At 42.2% G+C, this 27219-nt stretch overlaps 1 protein-coding gene across 7 annotated transcripts in view; it reads left to right on the forward strand.

Moving 5' to 3' along the window:
- Positions 1-10998: 10998 nt before the first annotated feature.
- Positions 10999-27219, forward strand: part of CNOT1 (CCR4-NOT transcription complex subunit 1) — an 87840-nt gene continuing 71619 nt past the window's right edge. For 6 of the 7 annotated variants that reach the window (XM_079118318.1, XM_079118323.1, XM_079118321.1 and 3 more), the window contains exons 1-2: positions 10999-11153; positions 23366-23642. In XM_079118318.1, coding sequence (XP_078974444.1) covers positions 23541-23642 — 102 coding nt within the window. In that variant the 5' untranslated portion in view covers positions 10999-11153; positions 23366-23540. Of the gene's footprint in view, positions 11154-13313; positions 13514-23365; positions 23643-27219 lie in introns of all 7 variants that reach the window. The other variant, XM_079118319.1, reaches the window with a different exon arrangement.

The following is a 27219-nucleotide window of genomic DNA, read 5'->3' on the forward strand; positions in this document are numbered from 1 at the left end:
TTACCTATCACTCCACTCTGGCCTCTCCCACCCAGGAGGGTGTGCAGATCTGAATGCAAATGACTGCGAATTAGTCTGGAGGTAACTGAATTGCCTCTGATTTCATTACATAAGTGGTTTTTGCCAACTTCAGCAATTTAATGAGGCGCTGTCTCAAAATAAAGGTAATAATAACAATAGATATGGGGTACAGTTCAGTGATAAATCATTCCTTGGTTCAATACACAGCACCACAAAAAAGGGAGGTCTATTAGAGCCCAAAACTAGGGTCCTCTTACCCCACTTACTCCACTTGTAATAGTATTCCCTCTATTTCCACTTGGACATGCACAGCAGAAACTTTTCAAGGCTGCATGACCTGGCAAATAATAAATAAATACATAAAATATAAATATAAATAAATAACATAAAATAAAACCCAAGAAAGTGAAGAGACAGGCTGTCACTGTAATGTACAAAGCTGCTTTCCCCAACCTTTCCGCTGCAGCCATTTCCCCGCCTCCCAACTACTGTCAGTCTGTGAATATCCTAGCTAGCTATTGGTTCATCAGTCAGCTTGCAAGTATCCTTCTCCATTATTGGTCCCCTGTTAGCCCAGTGGAATTCAACTGCTTCCCGGTAGCTACCCCGCCATCTTTTCTCTTGCTTTTCTCTCCTACACACTTGCTTACTTTCTTCTCCTCGATTTTCACACTCTTTCTTGCGTGCACCCTTTCTCTTTCCCTTTCTTTTCCTCTCATTTTCTCTCTTACCCTATAGGGAGACTCTGTTTGCTTAATAAACTCCCTTATATGATTTCCCATGTCTGGCATGGTTTTCGTGGGATTTCTTACAGTCACAAAGAATGGTGACAATTTAGATGAGATGGCTACCCTAAAGCCTTTATTTAGACTGCACTTCCTGTGCTGGTGCTTGGGCCTGAAAGTTCTGATTAGGCATTGCCAGAATACAAACATTGCAAAGGCCTCAGACTTCCATTTCACCTTGACAAAGGGTTATTGGACACAGGAAGTTACTGTAGATCATCAAATTTTAGTTTCCAAACACGAATTAGCATTTTGGGGATGTTTACTGAGTACTCCAACTTAGGTTTCGGCCAAGAAGTTTGGCTGTCATGAAGCCTTGCACAGTTTCTTCTGTGCATGCCCAGGTGGACATGGTGGGTGTACTACTAGAAATAGAATGGGTGACATGGGAGAACCTTAGAGTTTGGGGCCTACCTAGGAGACTTCCCCCTATTTGTTTATTTGTGTGATAGGGTACTGAGGATTGAACCCAGGGATACTTTTATCACTGAGCTACACCCTTGGACTTTTTTTTTTTTTTACTGTTTTATTTTTTTAAATTTTGAGACAGGGTTGGGTCTCGCTAAGTTGCTGAGATTAGACTCAAACTTGCAATCCTCCTGCCTCAGCCTCCTGAATAGCTGGGAATACAGGCATGGGCCATCATGCATGGCTCAAAAAAAATTTTTTTTAGGCTGAACATGGTGGTGCATGCCTGTGATCCCAGCAGGTTGGGAGGCTGAGGCAAGAGGATCACAGGTTTGAAGCCAGTCTCAGCAATTTAGCGAGGTTATAAGCAACCTAGACTGAATCATGCTATGTGGCCCAGCTCCTGAATTGAAGCAATATTCCTGCTTCAGTCTCCTGAGTAGCTAGGACTACAGGTGCGTACCACCATGTCCAGCTTGAGCAGCCCCCACCATTTTTTTTCTGGTGCTGGGGATTGAATCCAGGACCTTGGACATGCTAAGCAAGTGCTCTACCACTGAGCAACATCCCCAATCCCCCACTTTTTAAAAATGTGTAAACTCTGGCCCATACAGCATAATCAAGCTCCCTTGCTTGGTGGAATTGGGAGGGTCACTTGAGCCACAGAAGTTCAAGACCAACTTGGGCAATATAGCGAGACCTGCATCTCAAATTAAAAAAATTCCCCAAAACAAAAAACAAGCAATATGGAAGTTGGATGTGCACTAGACTTAATTTTGTTGTTGTTCAGAATAGGAATTACTATCGCCATCCAGGGTTGCAGATTCTCCCAGCTTCCTGTGATATGACTTGGATGTGTCCCCTGGGGCCAAATCCATACTGCCTTCTCGTCCAGAAAGTCAATAGACACAAACTCAGGTCTCGCCTTCTTTGCTGACAGCTCTACCATAATGGGTGTCTAAACAACTGGGACCTTGTCTAGAAGTATAGCAAACTGTATTTGACCTTGAACCCTGAAAAGACCTCACACTGATTTTATTTATTTATTTATTTATCTATTTATTTATTTGTTTATATTTGGTACCCAGGGGCACTTAACCACTGAGCCACATCCCCAGCCCTTTCCATGCTTTATTTTGAAACAGGGTCTCCTTAAATTGCATAGAGCCTCCCTAAGTTGCTGAGGCTGGCTTTCAACTTGTGATCCTCCTGCTTCAGCCTCCTGAGTCGCTGGGATTACAGGTGTGCACCACCACGCCCCACTGGACTGATTCTTCTCTGCAGGTCCTGGTAGCTTCTGGCATGATTTAGTGCATTGGTTCCACATCTATAACATTACTCTGTTCAGCTAACTTCTATTCTGTTAAGGGGACACATAGCCACCAGGGGCTTTATGCTATCAACATAAACAGTCACTTCCAAAGATACAGTGCTGGATGTGCAGTGATCTGGCTGCAACATCCATCACACCATTGATAGCCAGGGTTGATTTGGCTTAACTGGTTGGTTAGGTGGGTGTTCCCTTCCTCCCTCACTTCATGTGTGTCCCTCCCAAAGCTGTGGGTTTGGTTAAAGAGGATAACCTTCCCCAATAGTGAAGGACAGTTCTTTTTTTTTTTTTTTCAGTTTTTTTTAAATTTTTATTTGTTCTAATTAGTTGTACATGACAGTAGAATGCATTTATACATTTTGATAAATCATACATAAATGGAGTGTAATTTCTCATTTTTCTGATTGTACATATTGTAGGATCACGTCAGTCATGCAGTCATATATGTGCATGAGCTAATAATGTCTGTTTCACTCTACTCTCCTTCCTACCCCCGTACCCCTTTCCCTCCTTTCACTCCCCTCTACCCGATATAAAGTAAAAGAAACTTTTCATTTTGGAATTTTAGATTTATAGTTGCAAAGATAGCAGAGAGAGTTCTACACACTGAAGGATGGTTCTTTGGTCAAGGGCATACAAGTATCTGCACTCCCCTTCTAGAATCTCCAAACAAGCTCTCATGGTCCAAAGATGCAGCACCATTGCCACTCCAGAAGTGATTGGTGATGCCGGATGGTAAGGGCTAGGGCCTGTAGTCTGGAAATAACGAGTCCAATGCACAGTAGTTTCTTATCTGGACTAGTACAATTGTTAAAATACAAATTACAGGCTGGGCGTTGTAGCTCACGCCAGTAATTCCAGAGACTCAGGAGGCTGTGACAGGAGGATCGGAAGTTCAAGACTGGCCTCAGAAACTTAGTGAGATCCTGTCTCAAAAGAAAAAAATATAAAAGGACCAGAGATGTGGTTCTGAGGAAGAGCACGTACCCGGTGAGCACAAGCCTAGCTTGTGTGAGGACTGGGTTCGATTCCAGTTTGGGGGTGTGAGAAGGGGAACCAAGGCAAGGTTGTTTTATTCTTAGTTCAAAATCCTGTCTGGCTTCTCTTACTGAGTTGAAAGTCAAAGTTCTTGCCATGGTTGCCAGGGCCAGCTTGTTCTTCCTCCTCTCTGACCATATATGTCTACCACTTTCCTCCTCTAAGTCATTGCTCTGATTCAGCTTCACCAAACCTATCTCTGTATATTCTGGTCTCCTGCCTGAAAGTCTCTGTCACCAGATGTCTATACGGCTTCCTTTTTTACTTCATTTAGGTCTTTGCTCAAATACTATCAGAGAGAGAAAAAGAGAGAGAGAGAGAGAGAGAGAGAGAGAGAGAGAGAGAGAGAGAGAGCAAAAACAAAAATTATTGCCCACCTCCCCAACCGTCCCAGCTCTGTCAATACAGTACTTTGTTTTCCTTCATTATTTGTGGAATTATTTAATTGCTTATATCCTTCCCATTATACCCCCCTTTTCCCCCCATTTAAATGCAAGTTCAATGAGTACAGGAATTTTTTTTTTCTTTTTTGCTGCTACATTTCCAAGATCTGGCACACAGGAGTCACTTAATGTTGAATGAATGACTGAAGACCTGACTTACACTATGCGAGACACTGAGGATTTTCTATGCTGATCTCACTGAACCCTCACTAAGATCCTCTAGGACGACTATCACTAATGCTATCCTCATTTTCAGATGAAGGAACTGAAGTTCAGAGAGATGGTATCCTAGCGCAAGGTGAGCGAGGGCAGAGCTGGGATATGAACTTCAAAGGTTTGAAGCCCACGCCGACAAGAGTCGTGGTCCTGGGAGGGTGGGTATGCCACCATTTTTTTAACCCCAAACTGAATCCTTATTCCCTATCAGAATTGTGGAACCAGTAACAAGACTCAGTGCCAACTGACCAAGGAAGATCTTTATTCTTGGCCAAGAATAGGAGAAAGGGAAGACGGACTTGCAAAACACCTTTGGGGGGGGGGGGGTCAGGAGGTTATAGATATAGGGTAAAAGAAGTCAGGTGTGGTGTGACCTGTAATCCCTGGGGCTCCAGAGGTTGAGGCAGGACAAACACAAGTTGAAGGCCAGCTTCTTGGTAACTTAGCTAGATCTTATCCCCAAATTAAAAAGGGTTGGGGATGTAGCTCGGCAGTAAAGGGCCCCTGGTACTGAAAAACAAATATAGATAGGTTAAAAGAAATGAGGGGGAGGGGAGAAGGATGCACTAATAAAAGGGAGGAGTATTCATGTATTTTCTGGGAATGGGGGAAGATTTTTCTGGAATTTGAGTGCCACCTCTTTTCAATCCTCTTGATTCTTTCCAATCACGTCACGGAAATTGTCAACTGTCGTGGTGCTGGGGTGTCATTTAACATGCACAGGAATTGGAATGAAATTAGAGGTTGTCTGGTGGTCACCGTGGGAGCCGTCTTAGATCCACCTGGTTTCAGCCTGCCCACCTAAAGAGGGACTTCTAGTCTACAGGCATCCTGTCCTTGATGGTAAATAAGACCCAGGCAGGGTAGATATTCAGCCAGGTCATCGAGGCAGTACAAGCTTAAGGTGAGGGAACAGGTAGGCCCAAGCATGGGGAAACTTTGGCTGGTTGGGAGACTGGGTTGAAAAGGGACCCCAGGAATCCCAGTTCCCAGTTCTCTGAGTCCTAGACACTGCCCTCCTCAGCAGGATCTCTTTACAGCCCCTGGGTTAGCTCTTAGTCCTAGAGGGAGTATAGGGACTTGGCCCCTTTCTGCCAAGAGCTGCTGCAGCAGGACCTGTAGGCCCTTGTCTGCAGGGAGATGCTGACCTGGCTTGCAACTCACTGGTAGGGATGGGGTGAACGTTTGTGGAAGCCCTGTGCCCTGATAGGAATCCCTGGGAATCCCCGATGGGGGCTGGGAAGGGGGATGGAAAACTTGAGCCCTTTTTTACTTCCAGAGGCTAGCAGCCTGTATCTGGAATGCTCCAAAAGGGTACTCTCCCAGGAAGCATTCTGCCTCAGGGAAGAAACGTCAAGAGGAGGAGCACCTGGAAGACAAGGTATTTTTTTCCCTTCCTTCTGAGAACAAAGAAGGAGACCTTGTCCCTTCCACTATCTAAAGTTAAACTCCACCCAGATTAACCCAGCACCTCATGCATGCTAGGTAAGACTCCACCACTGAGCTACACCCCCAGCCCAGAGATAAATTTTTTTCCAAAAGAACTCATTAGCATTGAAACATATGTCAATCTCTCTATCCCTTGGGAGACAGAGATTGGCACATTTTGGGCAAATGCTCAGCCATTGAGCTACCCCACAGATACAATCTCCCCATTTTCTTTCCTTCTTTGAGTGTGGGGAGTGAACTAAGGGGCGCTTTGCCATTGAGCTACATTCTCAGTCCTTTTCATTTTTCATTTTGAGACAGGATCTCCCTAAGTAGACCAGGCTGATCTCAAACTTGCCATCTTCCTGACTTAGCTTCCCAACTCGCTGGGGTGACAGGTGTATGCCACCGTACCTGGTTTCTACATATTTAAAACAACAGAGTCTCCCCCTACCCCAGTTTTAGCTCTCCTCCCCTCTCCTGGACTCATAGCCACTTGGATCTGATTTCAGTCATGCCACAGAAATGGCTCTCTCCTCTGGGCACCGTGGTGCATGCCTACAATCCCAGCAACTTGGGAGGTTGAGGCAGGAGGATCCACGTTTGGGACCAGTCTCAGCAACTTTGCGAGACCGTCTCAAAATAAAAAATAAAAAGAACTGAGGATGTGGCTCAGTGGTTAAGTACCCCTGGGTTCAACCACCAGTAACCACGCTGCCCCCCCAAAAAACAACAACAACAACAAAAAAAAACCGAAAGAGAAAAATGGCTCTCTCTAAGGTCCCCTTTGGTCAGCTGTCACACAACCCCAAGGACCTGGTCAGTCTCTTCCTTGCTTGGCTGCTCAGAAACATTGAGCCCCTCTGTGGTCTCTGCTTCCAATAGTCCTCGGGTCTCCCAGACTGGGCAGTTCCTCCTTTCCTTTTTTGCTGAAGACTCTTGCCTCCTGTAACCCTGAACGCAGGTACAACTCTTTTTAGGGCTCAGGCTTCTGCTCTCTTCAAGCTCCCCCAAGACAGCAGCTCCACGTTCTGTCACTCTGCTGTCCCCAATTCCCAGAGTTTCCCAGAGTTTGGGAAACATCAAAGATCTCTACCTGGGTGAACCTCAGGTGCCTTCCATCTGCCTCCAATCTCCTCCCTCTTCCTGTCTCTTCCGTGGAAAAGCACCAGCAGCAGGCAGCACTTCCCTCTTCCTCATCTTCACTCTCCATCAGTTGCCAAAGCCTGACGCTACCTCCCATGTCTCCTGTGACTCCAGTTCTTTCCATTCCCACGGACACGCTTCCCTGGAACTCCTTGCAGTGGCTCCTTAGTTTGTATCCCAGCAGCTTCTCGGAGGGGTGTCAGTCCTCTGTCCACGTTACAGCCACAGTGGCCTTAAGACGGGCCACTGGGGTAGGCTGTTCAGCCCACATTTGGGGTATAGGGACAGGCTATTATTTTAAGGAAGAGTTCTGACAAAACTATTCCTCCTGGCTCTTTTTCCAGTCTTGTGATTTTTTTTCTTCTCTTACATTTTTAAGTTAAATTAATTTTCCATATTTTTATTGGTGCATAATATGTATATATACTGTTACGTATTTGTATAAATACATGATGTAACAATATGATTTGGCCAATATCATTCCCCTGAATTTCCCCTTTCCCTGCCTTCCTCCTGCTAGCCTTGAGATTTTTGACTCATTTATTTCATAGGTAACATAGTGCCTCAAATTATTCACTAATTACTACTTGTTCCGTTTGTGTTTTGCTTTTCCAATGGTTTAGAGTTAGGTCACTGGTGGAGGATTTGGATAGGCCAGGAAGTCTTTTTTTTTGTGGTGGGGGGGCAGTACCAGGGATTGATCTCAAGGGCATTCGAGAACCGAGCCACATCTCTAGTCCTTTTTTTTTGTATTTTATTTAGAGACAGGGTCTCACTGAGTTGCTTAGCACCTTGCTGTTGCTGAGATCCTCCTCTCAGCCTCCTGAGCCGCTGGGATTATAGGCATGTGCCACCGCCTGGCTCTTTTTTTTTTTTTTTGGTAACTGGGAATTGAGCCCAGGGTATGCTTAACCACTGAGTCACATCCCCAGCCCTTTTTCATATTTTATTTTGAGACAGGGTCTCACTAAGTTGCTTAGAGTCTCACTAAGTTACTGAGGCTGGCCTTGAACTTGCCATCCTCCTGCCTCAGCCTCCGGAGTTGCTGGGATTACAGGCATGTACCACTGCACTCAGCTAGGACAGGAGTACTACCTAGGTGGTCAAAACTACTGTAAATTGAAGTTACTGACTCACCTGAAAAAACAGGATTGAAAAACAAGATCATGGAATAATAAGGTCATGTGCTCTGCTCACCTTTCTTCCAAACACTCCACACATTTTATTACAAATTTGCACAGAACTCCAAGTTCTTTGTCTTCTAGGTATTGTTTTTGCTCCTCTCCTTAACCCAATAAAATAAGGTTTTTGTTTCCTGGCACTTACATTTCCCTCTCTAAACTATTTTGGGAAGCAAAGAGTTTTGTAAAATCCTTCCAGAACCTGGGATGCCTAGTTCATTTCAGAATGAAGGACTAGAAAAAAAAGCCAAGGAAAGGAACCAGATGAGTAATTAACAGATGGCTAAAACACCCTCTGTCTAAATACATTTGAACACCAACACTCATAATCGTTAAGAGGTGATTCTGTTGATTCTTCGTGAAGGTCTCCAATAAACTAATTTGGGTGTGGGTTACAGCTATGTCTTTTAGAGAAAATGAAAAGGTGTACCAGGTAATTTTCCACTGTCCCTTTCAATTCGTAAACATTCTGTAAGTCTCTCAGCTTTCTAACAAGGATAGGAGCTACCCAGCATTCTGACACAGTTGAAGGGCTTCAATCTCCAGGCTACTGCGCAAAGGTACTTGGCTGAGTACCCATGCTATGTCAAATCCTAGGAGTGTTGTTGACACTGCAGCAGACCCTTTACCTGGCAAAGATAGGTGCTGAAGTAGAGCAACTCAGCTTTAGTTCAATATATAGATATGTGTGTGTGTGTGTGTGTGTGTATATATATATATATATATATATGTGTGTGTGTGTGTGTATATATTTTTATGTGTGTGTGTGTATTTTTTTTTTTCACTGATACTGCACATTGAACCCAGGGCCTGGCATGTGCTAGTCAAGTGCTCCAACACTGAACTACATCCCTAGTCCTTCTTTCCCCTTTATTTATTTTAATCAATTCATATTTGTACTTGAATTAAACTCAGAAGCACTTTACCACTAAACTTCATCACCAGCCCTTTTTACTTTTTATTTTGAGACCAAGTCTAAGCTGCTCAGGGCCTTGCTAAGTTCCAGAGGTTGGCCTTGAACTTGGAACACTGCTGTCTCAGCCTCCCAAATTACTAGGATCATAGGTCTGCGCTTCCATGTTTTTAAAGCATCATGCTAAGTGGCCAGGCACAGTGGTGCATGTCTGTGATCCCAGTGACTCGAGAGGCTGAGGCAGGAGGACCCCAAGTTTGAGGCTAACCTCAGCAACTTCGTGAGACCCTGTCTTAAAATGAAAAATAAAAGGGCTGGGGACTTAGCTCAGTAGTAAAGTGCCTCTGGGTTCAATCCCCAGCACCAAAAGAAAACAGAACAATATACTAAGTGAAATAAGCCAGTCAGGAAAAGACAAATACCACATATATGAAGTATTGAAATAAAAAGAATGGGTTATTTTTCCCTCTGGAGATGGCCCACATTTTCCCTTGAATACGTATTCATTGCTTTACCCTAAAAGCTTCTCACTCCCAAGATGAAATGCCTTCTCCCCTGTGTATCTATCTGCTTTCCTAAATAATTCTGTTGCGTCCCCGAAAAGAAAGAAAAAGAATGAGGACAATGCCAGGGGCTGAGGAAAAGGGGAAATGGGAGTGGTTAACAATAGGCAGTTTCAGGGTTTTTTGTTTTGTTTTGTTTTTGGTAGTGGGTATTGAACCACCCAGAGGCAATTAGCCACTGAGCCACATCCCCAGAGTTTGTTTTTGCAAGATGGAAATATTCTAGAGATCTGTAGCACAATAACGTGCATAAAGTTAACACTACTGTATGGTATACATTAAAATGGTTAAGATGATTATCTAACTATCTATCTATCTATCTATCTATCTATCATCTATCATCTATCTATCTATCTTGGGTCTTGCTGTTTGCCTCGTACTCCTGAGCTCAAGTGATCCTTCTGCCTCAGCGTCCCAAGTAGCTGGGATCACAGGAACCACCGGGCTCTACCACAGTTTTTTTCCCTCTATCACAATTAAAAAAAATAAGTTTTAGGCACAAAACTACGAACTACTGAGCCTAGTCCGAGGACGGAGGTAAGGGGCACACTGGTTTATTTGAAAAAGTGCTAACCAGTTCACATTTCCTTCTCCATCCTCACTCTCATAAAAAATTAAAAATTACTAAAGTATAGAAAGCAAATCATAGCAAAAGATACCGATGCCTTTTATATTGAAGACAGACGGAATTGATATCCTTTTTCGTTTTTCTGTCGAGGGTTTAAGCAAGAAAAGCTTGAGTTTTCACCTCTCTGCAAGGCTTCTCTTCTTCAATAAGTAGAATCAGAGGAGTAAGTTCCCTCATACAAGCAAAGCAAGCAAGGACCAGGCGCCTGGGAGACTACATTCCCCAGCATGCACTGCTCCTCTACGGCGCAGCCACTGACAAACGAAAACGTATAACTTGTGCGACAGGAATGGGGCGGGACGCGTGACTACATATCCCAGGATGCAATGAGACCCAACTCTACTACGCGCCTGGCTTGCCTTCTGGTAGCTGGTGCTCCCCGTTAAAGAACATGAGGGCAGGGAACCGTTTCTATTGGGAATTCCCGCAGTCTACCGGACCAAAAGAGGAAGAAAGTGGAGGAAGGCTACTTCACTCTAACCCAAAGTTGTTCCCGCGCTGAGGGGGGGGGTTCCCTCCCGTATTTATTGTTTCTCAAAGGAAATGCCATGTCCCCATTGGTCGAAGACCTCGAGGGCAGGTGGGAAGTCCGTGGAGCCCCAAATCGAAGTTATCAGCGTCTTCCCATTGGCTCTCGCCTCGAGCGCAGGCGCGAGGACTCCGGACTCCTGTCCCTAGGGGCTGGTGAGCGGCAATTGGCCAAAGCCCGCGAAGTGGGAGTCCGGATTGGTAGTTGCTAGCAGAAGCCTGGTTTCTTCCTCGACTTCTGCAAGTGATAGTGTGTGATTGGTTTAAATCCGCGGGCACTTGTCGATGATTGGGCGGAAGCCACGGGCCGGGTGCGGTCATTGGCTGATGCGGGGGCCATCCCTCCTCCGGCGGGCAGCGAATGATGAAATGGGAACGGGGAGGGGAAAGGCCGAGACGTGAGCGCGCGACCTCCGGCGCCATTTTGTAGAGAAACAAGCGGAGTTAACCGAAGAGGGGGTCGAGGAGAGCCGGAGTCGGGGACCCAGGAGTTTCCTGTGTCCAGCGCCGCCGGAACCGCCTGAGGTGAGGTGGGCTGGGGTCAAGAGCTTGGGTAGGCTGGCGGTGTCAGCCTCGGAACGCGAGTACTGCTGGGAAGAAGAATCGGGGGTGGACCTGGGGCCATTGGAAGCGTTTCCCGGAGCTCCGAGGAATGAGGGGCAGCCGGGACCGGGAAGTGGAGCGAGGCGGGAGAGGGCGGGCTTTCTCCCCACGGCTCGCGGAGGCTTTGCACTCTGAAGAAAAGAGGCCGGAGCGAAGGCTCCAGGAAGCCGAGGGCTGGACGCGGGTTCAGACCAGGGGTGGCTCCCAGCTTGCGCTCGGAGGTTTGGAGGATGGCGGTGGCGGCAGTTCGGGCCCCTGGGCCTGGCTTCGCGCGGGTTGTGTGCGCTTCAGACTCCACAAGTTCCTAACTCCTTTCTCTCGGGCTCCCGAACGGGTGCAGTGGGCTTTGGCCCCCGAGGCCTACCTCCTCGGGCCGGGGGGACCGTGTTGAGAGTTGTTGCAGGTTCCCAGTGCTCTTCCCGGTACCGGAGCGGCCACTTTCCCCCTCCGCGGCCCCCAGCACGTTGTCAAGCCCCGGTGTTTCGGGTGCCTGCCGGTGGGAGGGGCGGGCGGGAGCGAGCACTTCCTTATTACTTCTAGCCACAGGTTTTTGTTCCACTCGCGCGCCCGAGTGCTTACACTTTCTCCGAAGTTGGCCCCCCACCCACTCAGCCCGGTGGTGTCAGTGCAGCGGTGGCGGTTCTGCTCACCCGGGGGAAGTGTCCTCTTAGTGTGTTGAGCGCTTAGGCCTCAAGGATGGTGAGAGATTTGCTGCAGGTCTCAAATACCTTTTTGCAGTACCACCCCCTCTGCAAAATTCACCCACCTGTGATCACAGAAGTTCCTCCACGAACAGTGTGCATTGTAGGTTAAAAAACGAACAACCAAATACTTGATATTTGTGGTTTTGAAAGTGTTGTATTTAACATAAACTTTATATAGGAAGTTAACTTGTCCCCTGAAGTCACTGAATCGGATGTCACCTCCCTCCCCCCATCCCTTTTTTTTGTCGGTGCTGGGGCCCAAATCCAGGGTCTTCTAACGTACTAAGGAAGCCCCCTACCACCGAGTTAAATCTCTAGTCCCAAATGTCACACTTCCTCTCATTCTAGTAAATAGTCTTTTATTTCTTTTTGTTTTATTTATTTATTTAGGTACTGGAGATCTAACCTAGTGGTGCTCTACCCACTACAAACCCAGCTCCTCCTTTTATTTTATATAGGTCTTACTAATTTTCAAAACTGGCCTTGCATTTGCCATACTCCTGTCAAAGTTTCCGTAGCAGCTGGGATTACAGGCTTTGGCCACCACCCCAGGAATTTTCTTCCTGAAAATTGAGTAACAATACTTCCTATTTCTTTACAATTCAATTGATTGTTACTACATGGGAATTTTTAATAAACAATAATTGAGTGGGTAATTGCACTTTTTTGGAGAAACCACATTTCTCTCATGTCAATCCCTTTGAAAAGGAATAGAGATGCATGGATTTAAAAAAAAAAAATGAGAGGGCTGGTTTAGTGGTAAAATGCTTGCCTGGCATGCATGGGGCCCTGGGTTCAAATCTCCCAGCACACCACCCCCCCCCCCAAAAAAAAAAAAAAAAAAAAAGGAAGGAAGTCAAGTAAAACATTGAGAAGTAGGTCAGAAATATTTAAGAACACATTTGTTTTTGTACTGATACGTGAATTTGATACTTCACTGATGTGTGGTCCAGGTTGGGATTCCTGCCTTTTCAAAGATTGGCTGCACAATATTTGGTGATTAATAAGATATGGTAACAGTTTAAATAATCATGTTTTAGGACTTTACAAATTGTTACCTTGTCTAAAGAGAAAATGGGTTGATGATACATGAAGTTTTAGGTGTCTAGTTGTGCTTTCACTGAAGTGGGGACATGGTGATAAAAACTTGTTTGGAGAGTTGATTCCTTTTCAACAAGTATGGGTCCCAATCATTTTCGGGAAAACCAAAGTATAGAATTCAGCACAAAGACCTGACCATTAGTACCTTACCCAAGATTGTAATCTTGGAAGTTTTAAGGGAGAGATTTTTGGAATTATGGTGGAACAGAATTGGAATGCTCTTCTTGGTTCCTAACTCACTTGAATGGATTCCTGGCTTAGTTTTCTTTTTTTCTAGTCTCTGAATTTCTACCCGGGTTTAAATCTTGATCTCTTTAAATGGACCTTGTCAAGCTAAATATTATGACATCCTCCTTACTTTGGGTTAAACCATTTAAAAAACAAAACAAAACTATGTGAAGACAGTAAAGGAAATGCCTGCTATCTCTTCAAAACATGCTTTAAAGCCTAATCTCAAATGCCTTCATGTAGCTTTTGGTAAGTATGTTTTTGGTTACATTCTGATCTAGTTGTTTGAATTTTTCTTTTTAACCAGCTTAACTTTATGAACTTGATCATTTCATTGTGTGAGGTAACAAGTCTTTGATACTCAGTTCTATGGAAGAGAATTTATACTCAGTAATTATGAAGTCAATTTTTTTCCCCACCTTTTGGTCCTGCAGATCAAACTTATGTTAAAGCTTACGCTCTGCCACTGTGCTGTATACCCTCAGCCTACCCCTAATAGTGTAATTTTTTGTAAAATGTTTCTTATGCTTCTTAAGTTAATGAAAACAGTAGTCTGCCATTTTGAAACGCTATATATTACGCTATATATTATGAACTTGGGTTTTTTTTTTTTTCCCCTTGGTATTGGGGATTGGACCCAGGGGCGCTTAACCACTGGGCCACATCCCCAGCCCTTTTTATTTTTAAATTTGAGACATGGTCTTGCTAAATTGCTAGGGCTTTGCTAAGTGCTGAGGCTGGCTTTGAACTTTCGATCCTCCTGGTTCTCCTGCCTCAGCCTTCTGAGCCTCCTGCAACACCATGCCTTGTCAGTTTTTCATATGTAACTCTTACTTACAAATTTGCAAGCATGACTGGGAACATGGGTACACACCTGTAATCCCAGTGATTCCAGGGGCTGAGGCAGGAAGATTGCAAATTCAAGGTCAGCCTCAGCAATTCAGAGAGACCCTCAGCAATTTAGTGAGGTGCTGTTGCAAAATAATAAAAGGACTGGGATATAGTTCAGTGGTAAAGCTCCCATGGGTTAAATTGTAAGTACCAAAAAAAATTGTGAGCATGTAACAAACCAAATAATATGAATCGTTCATTGAAAAGTGTTGTTTGAGAAGGCAGTAATGAGAGGTAAAAAACTTATTCTGAAATTCTTTGTTGAGATTTGAAGGAACTGCAGACTTTGGGAATGTTGAACAGTACAGATTTAATGAGCACATTTCAGTTTTTTAATTCTGGAATGCTTAACATTAACCTGAAGGATACATGTCTTAGTTAATTTTCTTATAGTTGTTAGAATGAAAATTCCTAAAGTGGTGAATCAGACATTAAACTGTACCCAGGCGCAGTGGAGCATGCTTGTAATCCCAGTGACTCTGGAGGCTGAGGCAAGAGGATTGATTATGAGTTCAAAGCCAGTCTCAGCAACGTAGTGAGGACCTAAGCAACTTGGTGAATTCCAGTCTCATAAAATAGAAAGGACTGGGGATGTGGTTCAGTGGTTAAGCACTGTGGATTCAATTTCCAGTACCAAAAAATCCCACAAGAAACTGTAGGTTTGTGTGTGTGTGGGGTGTGTGTGTGTGTGTGTGTGTGTGTGTGTGTGTGTGTGTGAGAGAGAGAGAGAGAGAGAGAGAGAGAGAGAGATCCTGGTCTAATTATATGAAATATGAAATGGAAGGAAAGCAGTTTTTGAAAGTCTTGTATTTTTAAGCTTCATATTATGATCTCAGCATTTTCCTTTTCAGATAATTAGCTTGAAAGTTTGTCACTTTTGATTGATAGCTTCTAAACTTTGTTTATTGTTTAAGGTATGTTTAGATTCACAACAGAATTGGACAGAAGGTACAGAGATACCGTATGTACTGCTTACTCTGATACACTCACAGCTTCCCCCATTATCATTAAAACAATCTTACACTAGGGTGGTACATTTGTTACAATTGATGAACCTAAATTGACACATCATTATCACCCAAAGTCCATAGTTTACATTAGGTTTTACTCTTGGTGTTGTGTATATAGTTTGGAAAAATTAAAATATCTGGTTTGACCATTATTGAAATAGTTGTCATAGCCCTGAGCAGTGGCACTCACCTGTAATCCCAGCAACTTGGAAGACTGAGGCTGGAGGATTGCTAGTTTGAGACCAGCCTGGACAATTTAGCAAGACCCTGCCTTGGGTCAGGGAAAAAAGGGTGGGGGGCTAGCAAAGCATCCCACTGGTAAAACGTACCTAGATTTAATTCTCGGTACCGCACATACACATAAAAGAAAAGTTGGGTTGGGGGTGTAACTCAGTGGTCGAGCACTTATGTAGATATATGAATCCCTGGGTTTGATACCCAGCACCACCAAACCAGCATACAAAAAAGTTAAAAATAGTTCTTTTACCTAGTCAATAGTTACTATGTTTCTTGTTATTGCATAATTTACATGAGTGTGTTCTAGATTAAATATTTTAGGAATACAATAATTCTTTTATTTATTTATTTTTTGAGCTGGGAATTGAACCCAGGGGTGCTTAACCCCTGAGCTACATCCCCAGCCCTTTTTGTATATTTTGTCTAGAGATATGGTCTTGCATAATTGCTTAGTGCCTCGCTAAGTTGCTGAGGCTGGCTTTGAACTTGCGATCCTCCTGCTTCAGCCTCCTGAGCTGCTGGGATTATAGGTGTGCATCACTGCGCCTGGCTCAGTTAATTTTTTTATATTATAGGAAAATGCCTCTTAAATCATTGCTTTGACAATATCCTTTCTGTGTTCAAAAGTACTTCAGATACCTTCACTAGAGCAGTATTACTTCCTTCCTGCCTGTAGCAGCATCAGTATATACTGTGCTATAGTGAAAAGATTATTATGTAGTGGTGTCCAAATAGGTCTTCGCTACTTTTATCTGTAATGTCATCATCTACCAATAGTATCCCTTACTCCAGTTTAAACACAAGTGTATTGTCCATCTCTTTGTGTGCTGGGGATTGAACCCAGGGTCTTGTGCATGCTAAGCGTTCCTAGCCATTGTTACTTTTTTTTTTTTTTTTTTAGTAATGGGGATTTAACCCAAGGATGCTTTACCACTGAGTCACATTCATGGCCCTTTTTATTTTGAGACAGGGTCTCACTTAGTTGCTTAAGGCCCTGCTAAATTGCTGGGGCTGACCTCAAACTTGTGATCCTCTTACCTCAGACTCCCAAATCACTGAGATTACAGGTGTGCACCACCACACCCAGCTCCATTGTTACTTTTAACAGTCTTAGATATATCATATACTTAATTCTTTGTTTTGTTTGTTTTGTTTTGTTTTGTTTTTGGGTACTGGGGATTGAACTCAAGGTACTTGACCACTGAGTCACATCCCCCAGCCAGATTTTGTATTTTATTTAATGCTTTTTGTGTGTGTGGGGTTTTTTTTTTTTTTTTTTTTTTTTGGGTGTTGGAGATTGAACTAGGGGGGTTTAACCACAGAGTGACATCCCAAGCTCTTTTAATTTTTTATTTAGAGACAGTCTCACTTCCCTAAGTTGTTGAGGCTGGTTTTGAACTTGTAATCCTCCTGCCTCAGCATCCTGAGCTGCTAGTGTGTGCTAGTGTGCCTTGCTGTACTTCATCCATTTTTAATTGTGAAAATGTTACCAGGAATTTGCTTCAGAATACTTGATTCCAGATTGGAAATTTGGTTCCTTTCTAATTCTGGAGTGATTCTTGCTTTTCTGGCTTCCTTTATTATTAAAAAAAAATTTAATTTGCAATAGGGATTAACATTAATATTAATTAATTAATATTGCAGTACTAGTTGAACCCAGGGCCTTTCACGTGCTAGGCAAGTGCTTTACCACTGAGCTGTAGCCCCAGCCCTCCCTATTTTATTTTGAGATAGGGTTTCCACAAGTTGCCCAGTCTGACCTCAACTTGCCATCCTCCTGCCTCAACCTCTTGAGCAGCTGGTTTATAGGTATAAACCACTGCACATGGACCACTTCTTCAGTTTTAAAAATGAAGAATTTAGCTGGGCACAGTGGCACATACCTATAATCGTAGTGACTCAGGAGGCTGAGAAAGGAGGATCACAAGTTCTAGCTTCAGCAGTTTAGCAAGACTCTCAGCAACTTGGCGAGAACCTGTCTCAAAATAAAAAAAAAAAAAAAAACAAAGGGCTGGGAATGTGGCTTAATGGTAAAATGCCCCTGGGTTAGATCCCCAGTACTTGGGGGGGTGGGGGGAGTTCTAACTGGGCATAGTGGCACACTCCTATAATTCCCACTGCTTAGAATTGGCAGGAGGGTGACAGATTCAGGGCCAGCCTGGGCAATTTTACCGACAACCTGTGTCAATTAAACAAAGGCACCAGGTACAGTGGCATGTACTTACAATCCCAGTTGACTGAGGAGGCTGGGACAGGAGGATAACAAGTTCAAGGACAGCCACTAGAACTTGGTGAGGCCCTAAGCAATTTAGTGAGATTCTGTCTCAAAAAATAAAAAGGGCTGGGGATGTATGTAGATCAGTGGTAAAGTGCCCATGGGTTTAGTCTCCAGTACCCAAAAAAAAAAAAAAAAGAAAAGAAATGAAACCAGGGCAGGGAGATGTAGCTCCATGTTCTCAGTAAAAATATAAAAATAAATAAATAAAAAGGTGATTGGAGCTGTAACTTAGTGGTAGAGTGCTTGCCTAGCATGTGCAAGGCACTAGATTCAACTAGTACTACAAAAAAATGTTATTAAAATGTTACTTGGCAAAGTAGGTCTAATAATAATCCCAACATAACACAAAGCCCTAAGATGTCAACTGCTTTAACAGAATAGAAATGCATTTTTTCCCCAAATAACTTTCCTTGAGGAAGTTCAGTAAGTTGCCTTCTGTGTATTAATTTAGGGACCTAGGCTTCTTCATTTTGTGGTGGTAACTGGCAGATGGTAAAAGAACAAGAAGTTCATAAGTAGAAGGAGGTCTTATGAACCAATTCTAGAAATGATGATTTTTGGTATTGTCTCAGTGGCTAGAACTAAGTTACATTAGCCACATCTCTGTAAAGAAGCTGAGAAATATAGTCTAGCTCTTTTGTGTGTGTATGTGTGTGGTACTGGGAATTAAACTCTGGGGCGTTATACCACAGAGCTACATCCCCCGCACTGCCTCTCCTTTTTGGTACCACATACTGAACCCAGGGGCACTTACCCACTAAGCCTCATCCCCAGCCCTTTTTATATTTTATTTTGAGGATCTTGCTAAGTTGCTGAGGCTGACTTTGAACTCAAGATCCTCCTGCCTCAGCCTTCTGAGTAGCTGGAATTACAGGTGTGTACCACCATGCCCAGCTCTAGCCCTTTTTATTTTGAGATAGGCTCACTAAGTTGCCCAGGCTTACCTCAAACTTGGAGTTCTCCTGCCTCAGCCTCCTGAGTAGCTGGTCTTAAGGTGTGTACCACTGTACTCTACTAGTCTAGCTTTTTACCTGCGAAGAGGAAAGAGATTCGGTGAGCATCTGGCCAATGTATGCTGTCTCTTTTCCTTAAAATACACTAAGGATGTTCAAAGTAGTTTCAGGATTGCCCTTTGTGATAAAATCCAAAATTTTAGAATTTTGTACATTCTAGAGAAGAAATTAGTAGTTTGGTTCCAGTTAGTTCCAGAAAACATTGATCTCGGCCACTTGTCCAGGTGAAGTGTGTTGGAGGCCCTTTGTTGGGAGGACTCACAGGACGGAGCATATAGTTGTACTCAGAGCTATGATTTATTATAGCAAAAGGATATAAAGTGAAATCACCAAAGGGAAAGGATGTACAGGGTAAAACCTGGAGCATACCAGGCTCATGCTACCACATGTACTCTCCCAGTGGAAATGAACAAAACATACTTAATTCTACCAACAAAGAATTGTTACATACTGTGTGTGTTGAATATTGTATAGCAGAGAAACTTTTTTTTTTGGTACCAAGGATTGAACCCAGAGGTGCTTTACAACGCTAAGCCACATCCCCAGCCCTTTTTATTTTTTGAGACAGGATCTCCTCCCTAAGTTGCCTAGGGCCTCATTTAGTTGCTAACTTATTAGTGACTTGGGGAGACTGAGGCAGGAATATCACAAGTCCAGCCTTAGCAATTTAGTGAGACACTGTCTCAAAATGAAAAATTAAATAAAAAGGACTGAGGATATACCTTAGTGGTAAAACCTCTTGGTTCAATCCCCAGTATAAGGGGAATAGCAGTAACAAAAAAAGACTCTGCCTAAGGTTGTTACTCAGGACTAGTTTTATAGGTACTCTCTTATCTACCATAAAACAAAATTCCACCCTCCTAGAGGAAGTGGTGTTTATATTAAACCACATTTTGGCTATACAAGTTAGGCACAGTGAGTTACTATTATTAGTTCTAGGGAATGGTCGGAATACTCTGAAATCCAAGTTCTCCACACCAGCCAAGGGCAAACTTGCAAACCTTTATAAAAGTACAGTAGTCTCTGACCATCCATGTTAATTCTTTTTTTCTCTGTAGTAAACAAGGTAACATCCACTGATTGGGATTTTACAGAGAATCTTGAAATATGTAAAACTTCACTAACCTAATTTTTTTTTCATGATAATTTATCACTGTGAGTTACATTCCCAGACCTTTTCATTTTTTGAGACACAGTCTAAGACTAGCCTACTTCAGTTATTGAGACTGGCCCCAAACTGATCCTCCTGCTAGCCTTCTAAGTTGTTATGTGTTCCACCATGCCCGGCTAACTTAGTTTTTGGTTTGTTTGTGAAAGTTAACTTTTGCTATTTTATTTCCTCTGTTTATTTTCCTTTTTCTTTCTGTGATACTGGGTGTTGTAGAGGTTATCTACATTCTTAGCTCTTTCTTTAAATGTTTTTTTAGTTGTCAGTGGACCTTTTATTTATTTATATGTGGTACTGAGAATCAAACTCTGCCTTACACATGCTAGACAAGTGCTCTACCACTGAGCAACAACCCCAGCCCTCTTTTTAAAAAAAAATTGAAACTCTCTCTCCCTAAATTGCCCAGGCTAGCCCTGAACTAGTCCTTCTGCTTCAGCCTTGAAGTCATTGGGATTATGGATATGTGCCATCCTGCCTGACACTTTTAGATACTAAAAGAGGTTGATAAAAGTTTGGCCAGTGTGAGAATAGTGGAGTGAGATATAGTGTCTTCAGTCTTGTTCATAAATGTCAAGGCGAAAATATTCCATTGAAACTACATGTGCATAATCACAGCATTCTTTTTTTCTTTAAGCATTTTTTTAAACCTTTATTTGTTTTTTATTTTTTTTATGTGGTGCTGAGAATCGAACCCAGTGCCTCACACATGCTAGGCAAGCGCTCTACTACTGAGCCACAACCCCAGCCCCATAGCATTCTTTATTAGGTGTTTGGGTCACATATATATCTTCTTTTTTTTTTGTACTGGAAATTGAACCTGGTGCCTCTCACATGCACGACAAATGCTCTACCGCTAAGCTGCATACCCAGCCTTATCTGGCCTGTTTCTTATTTTCAGTTTTCCATATTTCCAACTTAAAGTTCAGTGAAAGGATTATGCTGTTGTTCCTTGATGACTTTACTACCTTTTTTTAGGTTAGTTTAAGAGAACCAGATGGTTTAGTACCAGAGATAACTAGGCATGAACCACCGCTTCCAGTTCCTACCCCATTTTACGAAAGAATTTTGATATAGAGTTTCACTATGTTGCCCAGGCTGACCTTGAATTTAAGAATCATCCTGCCTCAGCCTCCCTAGTAAACTGGGATTACGGGCATGCCCAGCCATGTAGAACTTGTTGGAAAGTGATTTTATAGTTTTGCGTTTTAATGCTTGGAATAAACATGGGCTATAAATTGTCATTGTGATCTGTACTTACATATCCATGATGGCTAGGAAGATAAATTGGAAGTGTCTTAACTTAGTATGTGCTGTTGAGGCTGATAAATTAAGTCATCTGTTATTTACTCATATGATTGTTGTTTCGGTAAAATTTCAGTGGATTTCCCTGCTATTTTGTAGAACACTTTGTGGAGTGGAGCCTGAGATTAAACTCAAGGCCTCATGCATTTTAAGTGGGTATTATATACCACCAGTTTGCTCCTGCTCTGCCACAGGTTATAGAATTGTACGCTTTTGTTTATGTGTATTACAAAGAAGCTTTAATGAGCTCTTACTATGGGCCTTTTTTTTTTTTTTTTTTGTGGTGCTGGGGATCGAACCCAGGGCCTTGTGTTTGCAAGGCAAGCACTCTACCGACTGAGCTATCTCCCTAGCCCTATGGGCCTTTTTAGTACTTAAAAATAAATAGGCGAGTAATATACAATTGCAATTACCAATCTTATGGGACTTATATTCTAATGTGAAGAGAGAGATAGGCAAATATAAGTATGTTATGCATTATGTTAGGTGGTGAGATGTGGAAAAAAGTGGGTCGGGGTGTGGTTAGTGATTTGTAGTTTTGTATAGGATGTTCAAGGTAGTTCTCCTGGAGAGGGATTTTAGGCTGAGGTATCAGTTGATGCAGAGGGCTTAAAATGGGCATTGTTTGAGAAGTAGCAAGGAGGTCATTGTGGTTAAGAGAAAATTGTAAGGTAGACAAGAGAAATGGAGGAAGCCAGGAGAGTGTCAAGTGGCTACATCCTGTAAAACTACTCTTAGGCTACTGTAAGGACTCAGGCTTCCACTTTGAGTCAGTGGAGGATTTTGAATACTGGCTGACAAATCTTGAGTTTTTATATTTGAGAAGTATTTTTCTCTGGCTAGAACAGTTAGAAGGCTAGTATAGTAATCCAGGTGGTACATAATAGTTTTTAGATTATCATAGACTTGGAGGAGGTAAGAACTGATTGGATTCCTGTACAGCTGAAAGGATTTCCTAAGAGTGGTTATGAGGGAATGGGATGAGTCCAAGATTTTGACCTGAGTAACTTTAAGGATGAAGTAAATTGGTTTCAACTGAGATGGGGAAGGCTTTGCATACTTGTAACATTGAGGGAGAATATCATGAGATTATTTTTGAACATACTATATTTGAGATGTCAGGTAGAAAATTATATGTATGATGCAAATATGGGTGCCATGAGAGAGGTCTGGACTGGAGATAGGACTTTGGGAGTTACTGGTTTATGTGTGTGTGTGTGTGTGTGTGGTACTAGGGATTGAACCCAAGGCCTCACACATAGTAGACAAGTGCTCTACTACTGAACTATATCCTTAGCCTGGTATAGATAATTTTTAAAACCATAAGATTGAACTACCAAGAAAGTGAATATAGAAAGGGAAAGTCCAAGGATTCTAAAATATGAAGCCAAAAGCCTGTAATAGGGATTGAGAAGAAAAGAGTGAAATGGCATCTTGGAAATAAAAGTGTATCTATCATCTAGGAGGTAGGGAGTGATGATCAGTGAGAGGTGATAGCCTGGATTACACCTGTTGTTTCTTTCACTGTGATGCTGGGGACCCAATGCAGGCCTTGTGCATGCTAGAACTCTATCTCTGAGCTTCATCCCCAAGGCCTGTGTAAATTGTTAATGGTGTTCCTTTCACTTACAGAAATGTTCTAGTTTGGTTAATAAAATATGGTTTACTCTAGTGGTAGAGCCAACAGGAGCTGAGAATTGATTATTAGTTGAATGCAGTAACTTTTTGCAATGAAGATGGGCTTGTTGAAATTGGTATTTTACTATTGTATTTAGCAGTCTTTAATTGTCAATGTGGAAATGATATAGCCTTGCCATGGGACATTTTCTTTTGGTGGGGGTATTGAGGATTGAACCCAGGGATGCTTTACCACTGAGCTTATATCCCCAGGATCCCCCTGCCTTTTAATTTAATTTAATTTATTTTTTTAACTTTTTGAGGTGGGGCTCACTAAGTTGCTGAGGCTGGCCTTGAATTTGGGATCCTACTACTCCCTCAGCCTCCTGAGTTGTTGGGATTACAGCCATGTTCCATTGCATCTGGCCTAGTGAATATTTAAACAATGCAGGAAAAAAAAATTTGACTTCTGGAGTATTTACTTTATTGAAGTTCCCTGTAGTATTTTAGTTGCTCAGACAGATAAAATTTATTTACCCTACCCCTTTCCTTCTAATTTAGAATTCTGGATTTTTTTAATTACAGGTGCCATGTTTCAGAACAGAGTAAGACCCCTGGTAAAGAAGAACTGAAGATATTGTACAGACACCAGATATAGCCTAATTACAAAAGAAAGCATTAACCTGCCTCTGAGGTGACTAAAGGGGAATAATGGTGATTTTGCGCCGGGCTCGGCCGCCTGCTTCCGCCCCAACCAGCAATGAATCTTGACTCGCTCTCGCTGGCCTTGTCTCAAATCAGCTACCTGGTGGACAATTTAACCAAGAAAAATTACCGAGCCAGCCAGCAGGAAATACAGCATGTAAGTAATCTAGTCGGAAAAGAAATACCATTAAAGGAGTGAGTATACAGTAGGAATAAAGCTGTAAATTTATATGGGTATGTTGCATAAAAGTTAACTTTTGCTTCTTTAAATGATTTCTTTTCACTTTAATACGTAAAAGATCTTATTCCAATCTTTTAGGATTTTCACAATTTATTTTGCTGGGGAGATATCAGGAATTGAACTCAGGGGCGCTCGACCACTGAGCCACATCCCCAGTCCTGTTGTGTATTTTGTTTGGAGATAGGGTCTCACTGAGTTGCTTAGAGCCTCAGCTTCCCTTGCTGCTAGGATTACAGGCGTGTGCCACAGTGCCTGGCACAATTTTTTTATATTAAAAATATCTGACTTTTTTGTGCTAGTTTTTCCTTTACTTGAGGAAAAGTTGAGATTATTCATGAACCATAAAACTCATCTTGTAATTTTTTTTTTCACTTTTTTTTTTTTTGAGAACTGGGGGTTGAACCTGGTGCATTTAACCATTAAGCCATATTCCCAGCACTTTTATTGTTTATTTTGAGACAGGGTCACATTAAACTGCTTAGGGTCTTGCTAAGTTACTCAAACTGACCTTGAACTTGTGATTCTCCTACCTCAGCCTCCCAAGTCGCTGCAATTATAGGCATGTGCCACCATGAACTTGCCTTTTAATTTTACTGATTTATTTTTTGTAGTTCTGGAGATTGAACCTAGGACTGCTCTACCACTGAGGTATATCCCTAGTCCTTTTAATTTTTATTTTGAGATAGGGTCTCCCTGAGTTGTCCAGACTGACCTCGAACTTGCCATCCTTCTGCCTCAACTTAGATTCTAAGTCCCCAGGTTTATATAGGTGTGTGTCATCATGTCTGTCTGAAATGTACCCTTTTAAAAATGTATAGCCAGTAGTTTTTTAGTAGATTCAAAGTTGTACAGATCACTATGACTGTGTAATGCTTAAACATTTTTGTCACCCCCAAAAATAAAGCCCTTGATTTATTAACAGGCATTTTCCATTTCCTCCTCTTCTATTTTTGCTGACCACTAAACTGCTTTCTGCTTCTGTGGGTTTGCCATTCTGAATATTATGTATAAAAGGAATTGTATGCTGGGCACAGTAGCACATGCCTATGATCTTAGCAACTTGGAAGGCCAAAGTAGGGGGATTGTAAGTTCAAGGCCAGATTCAACAGTTTAGCAAGGCCCTAAGCAAATTAACAAGATCCTGTCTCAATATAAAAATAATAAAAAGAACTGGGGATGTAGCTCAGTGGTAAAGTGCCCCTGGGTTCAGTCCCAGTACCCCAAAAAGGAATTGTATTATACCACATGTGACCTTTCGTAGCTACCTTCTTTTTTTTCCCCTATAATGGCACCATACTGCAAAGCTACCTCCCCAGCCCTTTTATTTTTTTATTTTGAGACAGGGTCTTGCCAAATTGCTGAGGTTGGTCTCCGGTTTGCAGTCTTCTTGCTTCATCCTCTGCAGTCATTGGGATTACAGGTGTGCACTACCATGCCTGGTTCACTTAACAGTGTTTTGAAGGTTCATTTATATTGTAGCATGTGTCAGTACTTCATTTCATTTTGTGAGTGAATAATCTGTTGTTATATTCTTTTTTTTTTAAATCTGTATAGCAGTTGATGGATACTTAGGATTGCTTTTTAGTTATTATAAATAGTGCTATTTTCAAAATGTATTTATAGTGTTTTATGTGGGCATTTGCTTTCAGTTCTTTTGTGTATGTAATGGAATTGGGTCACATGGGATCTCTATTTACATGTGTGTGCATGTGCCCACACACATATGTATGCATGTGGTGCCTAGGGGTAGAGTCTAGGGCCTGATGCCTGCTAGACAGTTTTTTTGTTGTTGTTGTTTTGTTTTCTGTTGTGTAATGCCAATTTAATGATTGGTGATAGATGTTATTATATTATTTGGGTTTTTTTTTTTTTTTAACAGACTGCATTTTGATTCATTGTACACAAATGGGGTACAGCTTTTCACTTCTGTGGTTGTACACAATGTAGATTCACACCATTCTTGTAATCATACATATACATAGGGTAATAACTTGTCTCATTCTACTATCTTTCCTTCTCCCACCCCATTTCACCGCATTTTCCTCTATGCCATCCAAAGTTCCTTCATTCTGCCTCCCTCCCCGGTTATGTATCATTATCCATTAATCATAGAAAACATTTGGCCTTTTTTTGGGGGGGGGGGGGGGGCTTGGCCTGTTTCACTTAGCATGATATTCTCCAACTCCATCCATTTACCAGCAAATGCCATAATTTTATTCTTCTTTATGACTGAGTAATATTCCATTGTGTATATATACTACAGTTTCTTTATCCATTCATCACTAGAAGGGCATCTCGGTTGTTCCACAATCTAGCTGTTGTGAACATTAATGTGGCTCCGTCACTGTAGTATGCTGATTTTTAAGTCCTTTGGGTATAAACCAAGGAGTTGGGATAGCTGGGTCAAATGGTGGGTCAATTCCAAGGTTTTCTGGGGAATCTCCATACTGCTTTCCAGAGTGGCTGCATCAATTTTAGACAGTTTCTTTACCACAGAGTTACACCACCAACCCATGTTTAACATTTTGAAGAATTACCAGACTTCACAACACTGCATCATTTTTTATTTTCAGGAGCAGTGCATGAGGGTTCTAGTTTCTCCTCAAACTCACTAATAGTCATTATATCTGTCCTTTTGCTTTTAGCCATCCTTGTGGGAATAAAGTGATTTTGATTTACAACTAATGATAACCATGTTTTCATGTATTAATTTTTTACGTATTTTTGCCAAATACCTATTGAGATTCTTTGGCTCTTAATCTTTTTTAAAATTTACTATTTCTTTTTCTCATGATACAGAAGATTAAAGCTAGGAGTGCTCTACCGTGAGCTGCATCCCCCACACTTTTGTTTGTTTGGTTGTTTTTTGGTATTGCAGATTATAATAAAGAACCCAGGGTGCTTTACTACAGAGCTACTTTACCAGCCCTTTGTTTATTTTTTATTTTGAGCCAGGGTCTCACTAAATTGCTGAGGTTGACTTTGATCTTACTATTCTGCTTCAGCCTCCTGAGAGTAGCTAGAATTAGAGGGGTGTTCTGTCATGCCCTGCAAGTAGAATTACTTTTTGTGTAGGTTTGATTTGTGGAGTATTTCATTCAGTCTTTAAGATAGTTCAATAGTATGCTTAGTTTTAATATATAGCCTGAATTTATTTATTTATTTTATGGTATTTGGGCTTGAACCCTGAGGTACTTAACCACTGAGCCACATCCCCAATCTTTACTTATTTATTTATGGTACCATGCATTGAACTCAGGGGCACTTAACCACTAAACCACATCGCAACCCTTTTTATATTTTGTTTAGAGACAGGTTCTCACTAAGTTTCATGTGGCCTTGCTAAGGTGCTAAGGCTAGCCAGGAACTGCAATCCTGCCTCAGCCTCCCGAGCCACTAGGATTCCAGGCATGTGTCACTGTGCCTGGCTATTATTTATTATTTGAAATATAGTGGATTGAACCCAGGGCCTTGCACATACTTTCACCATTGT

Source organism: Sciurus vulgaris (assembly GCF_902686455.1).
Source record: "Sciurus vulgaris genome assembly, chromosome: 17".
Taxonomy (NCBI): Eukaryota; Metazoa; Chordata; class Mammalia; order Rodentia; family Sciuridae; genus Sciurus; species Sciurus vulgaris.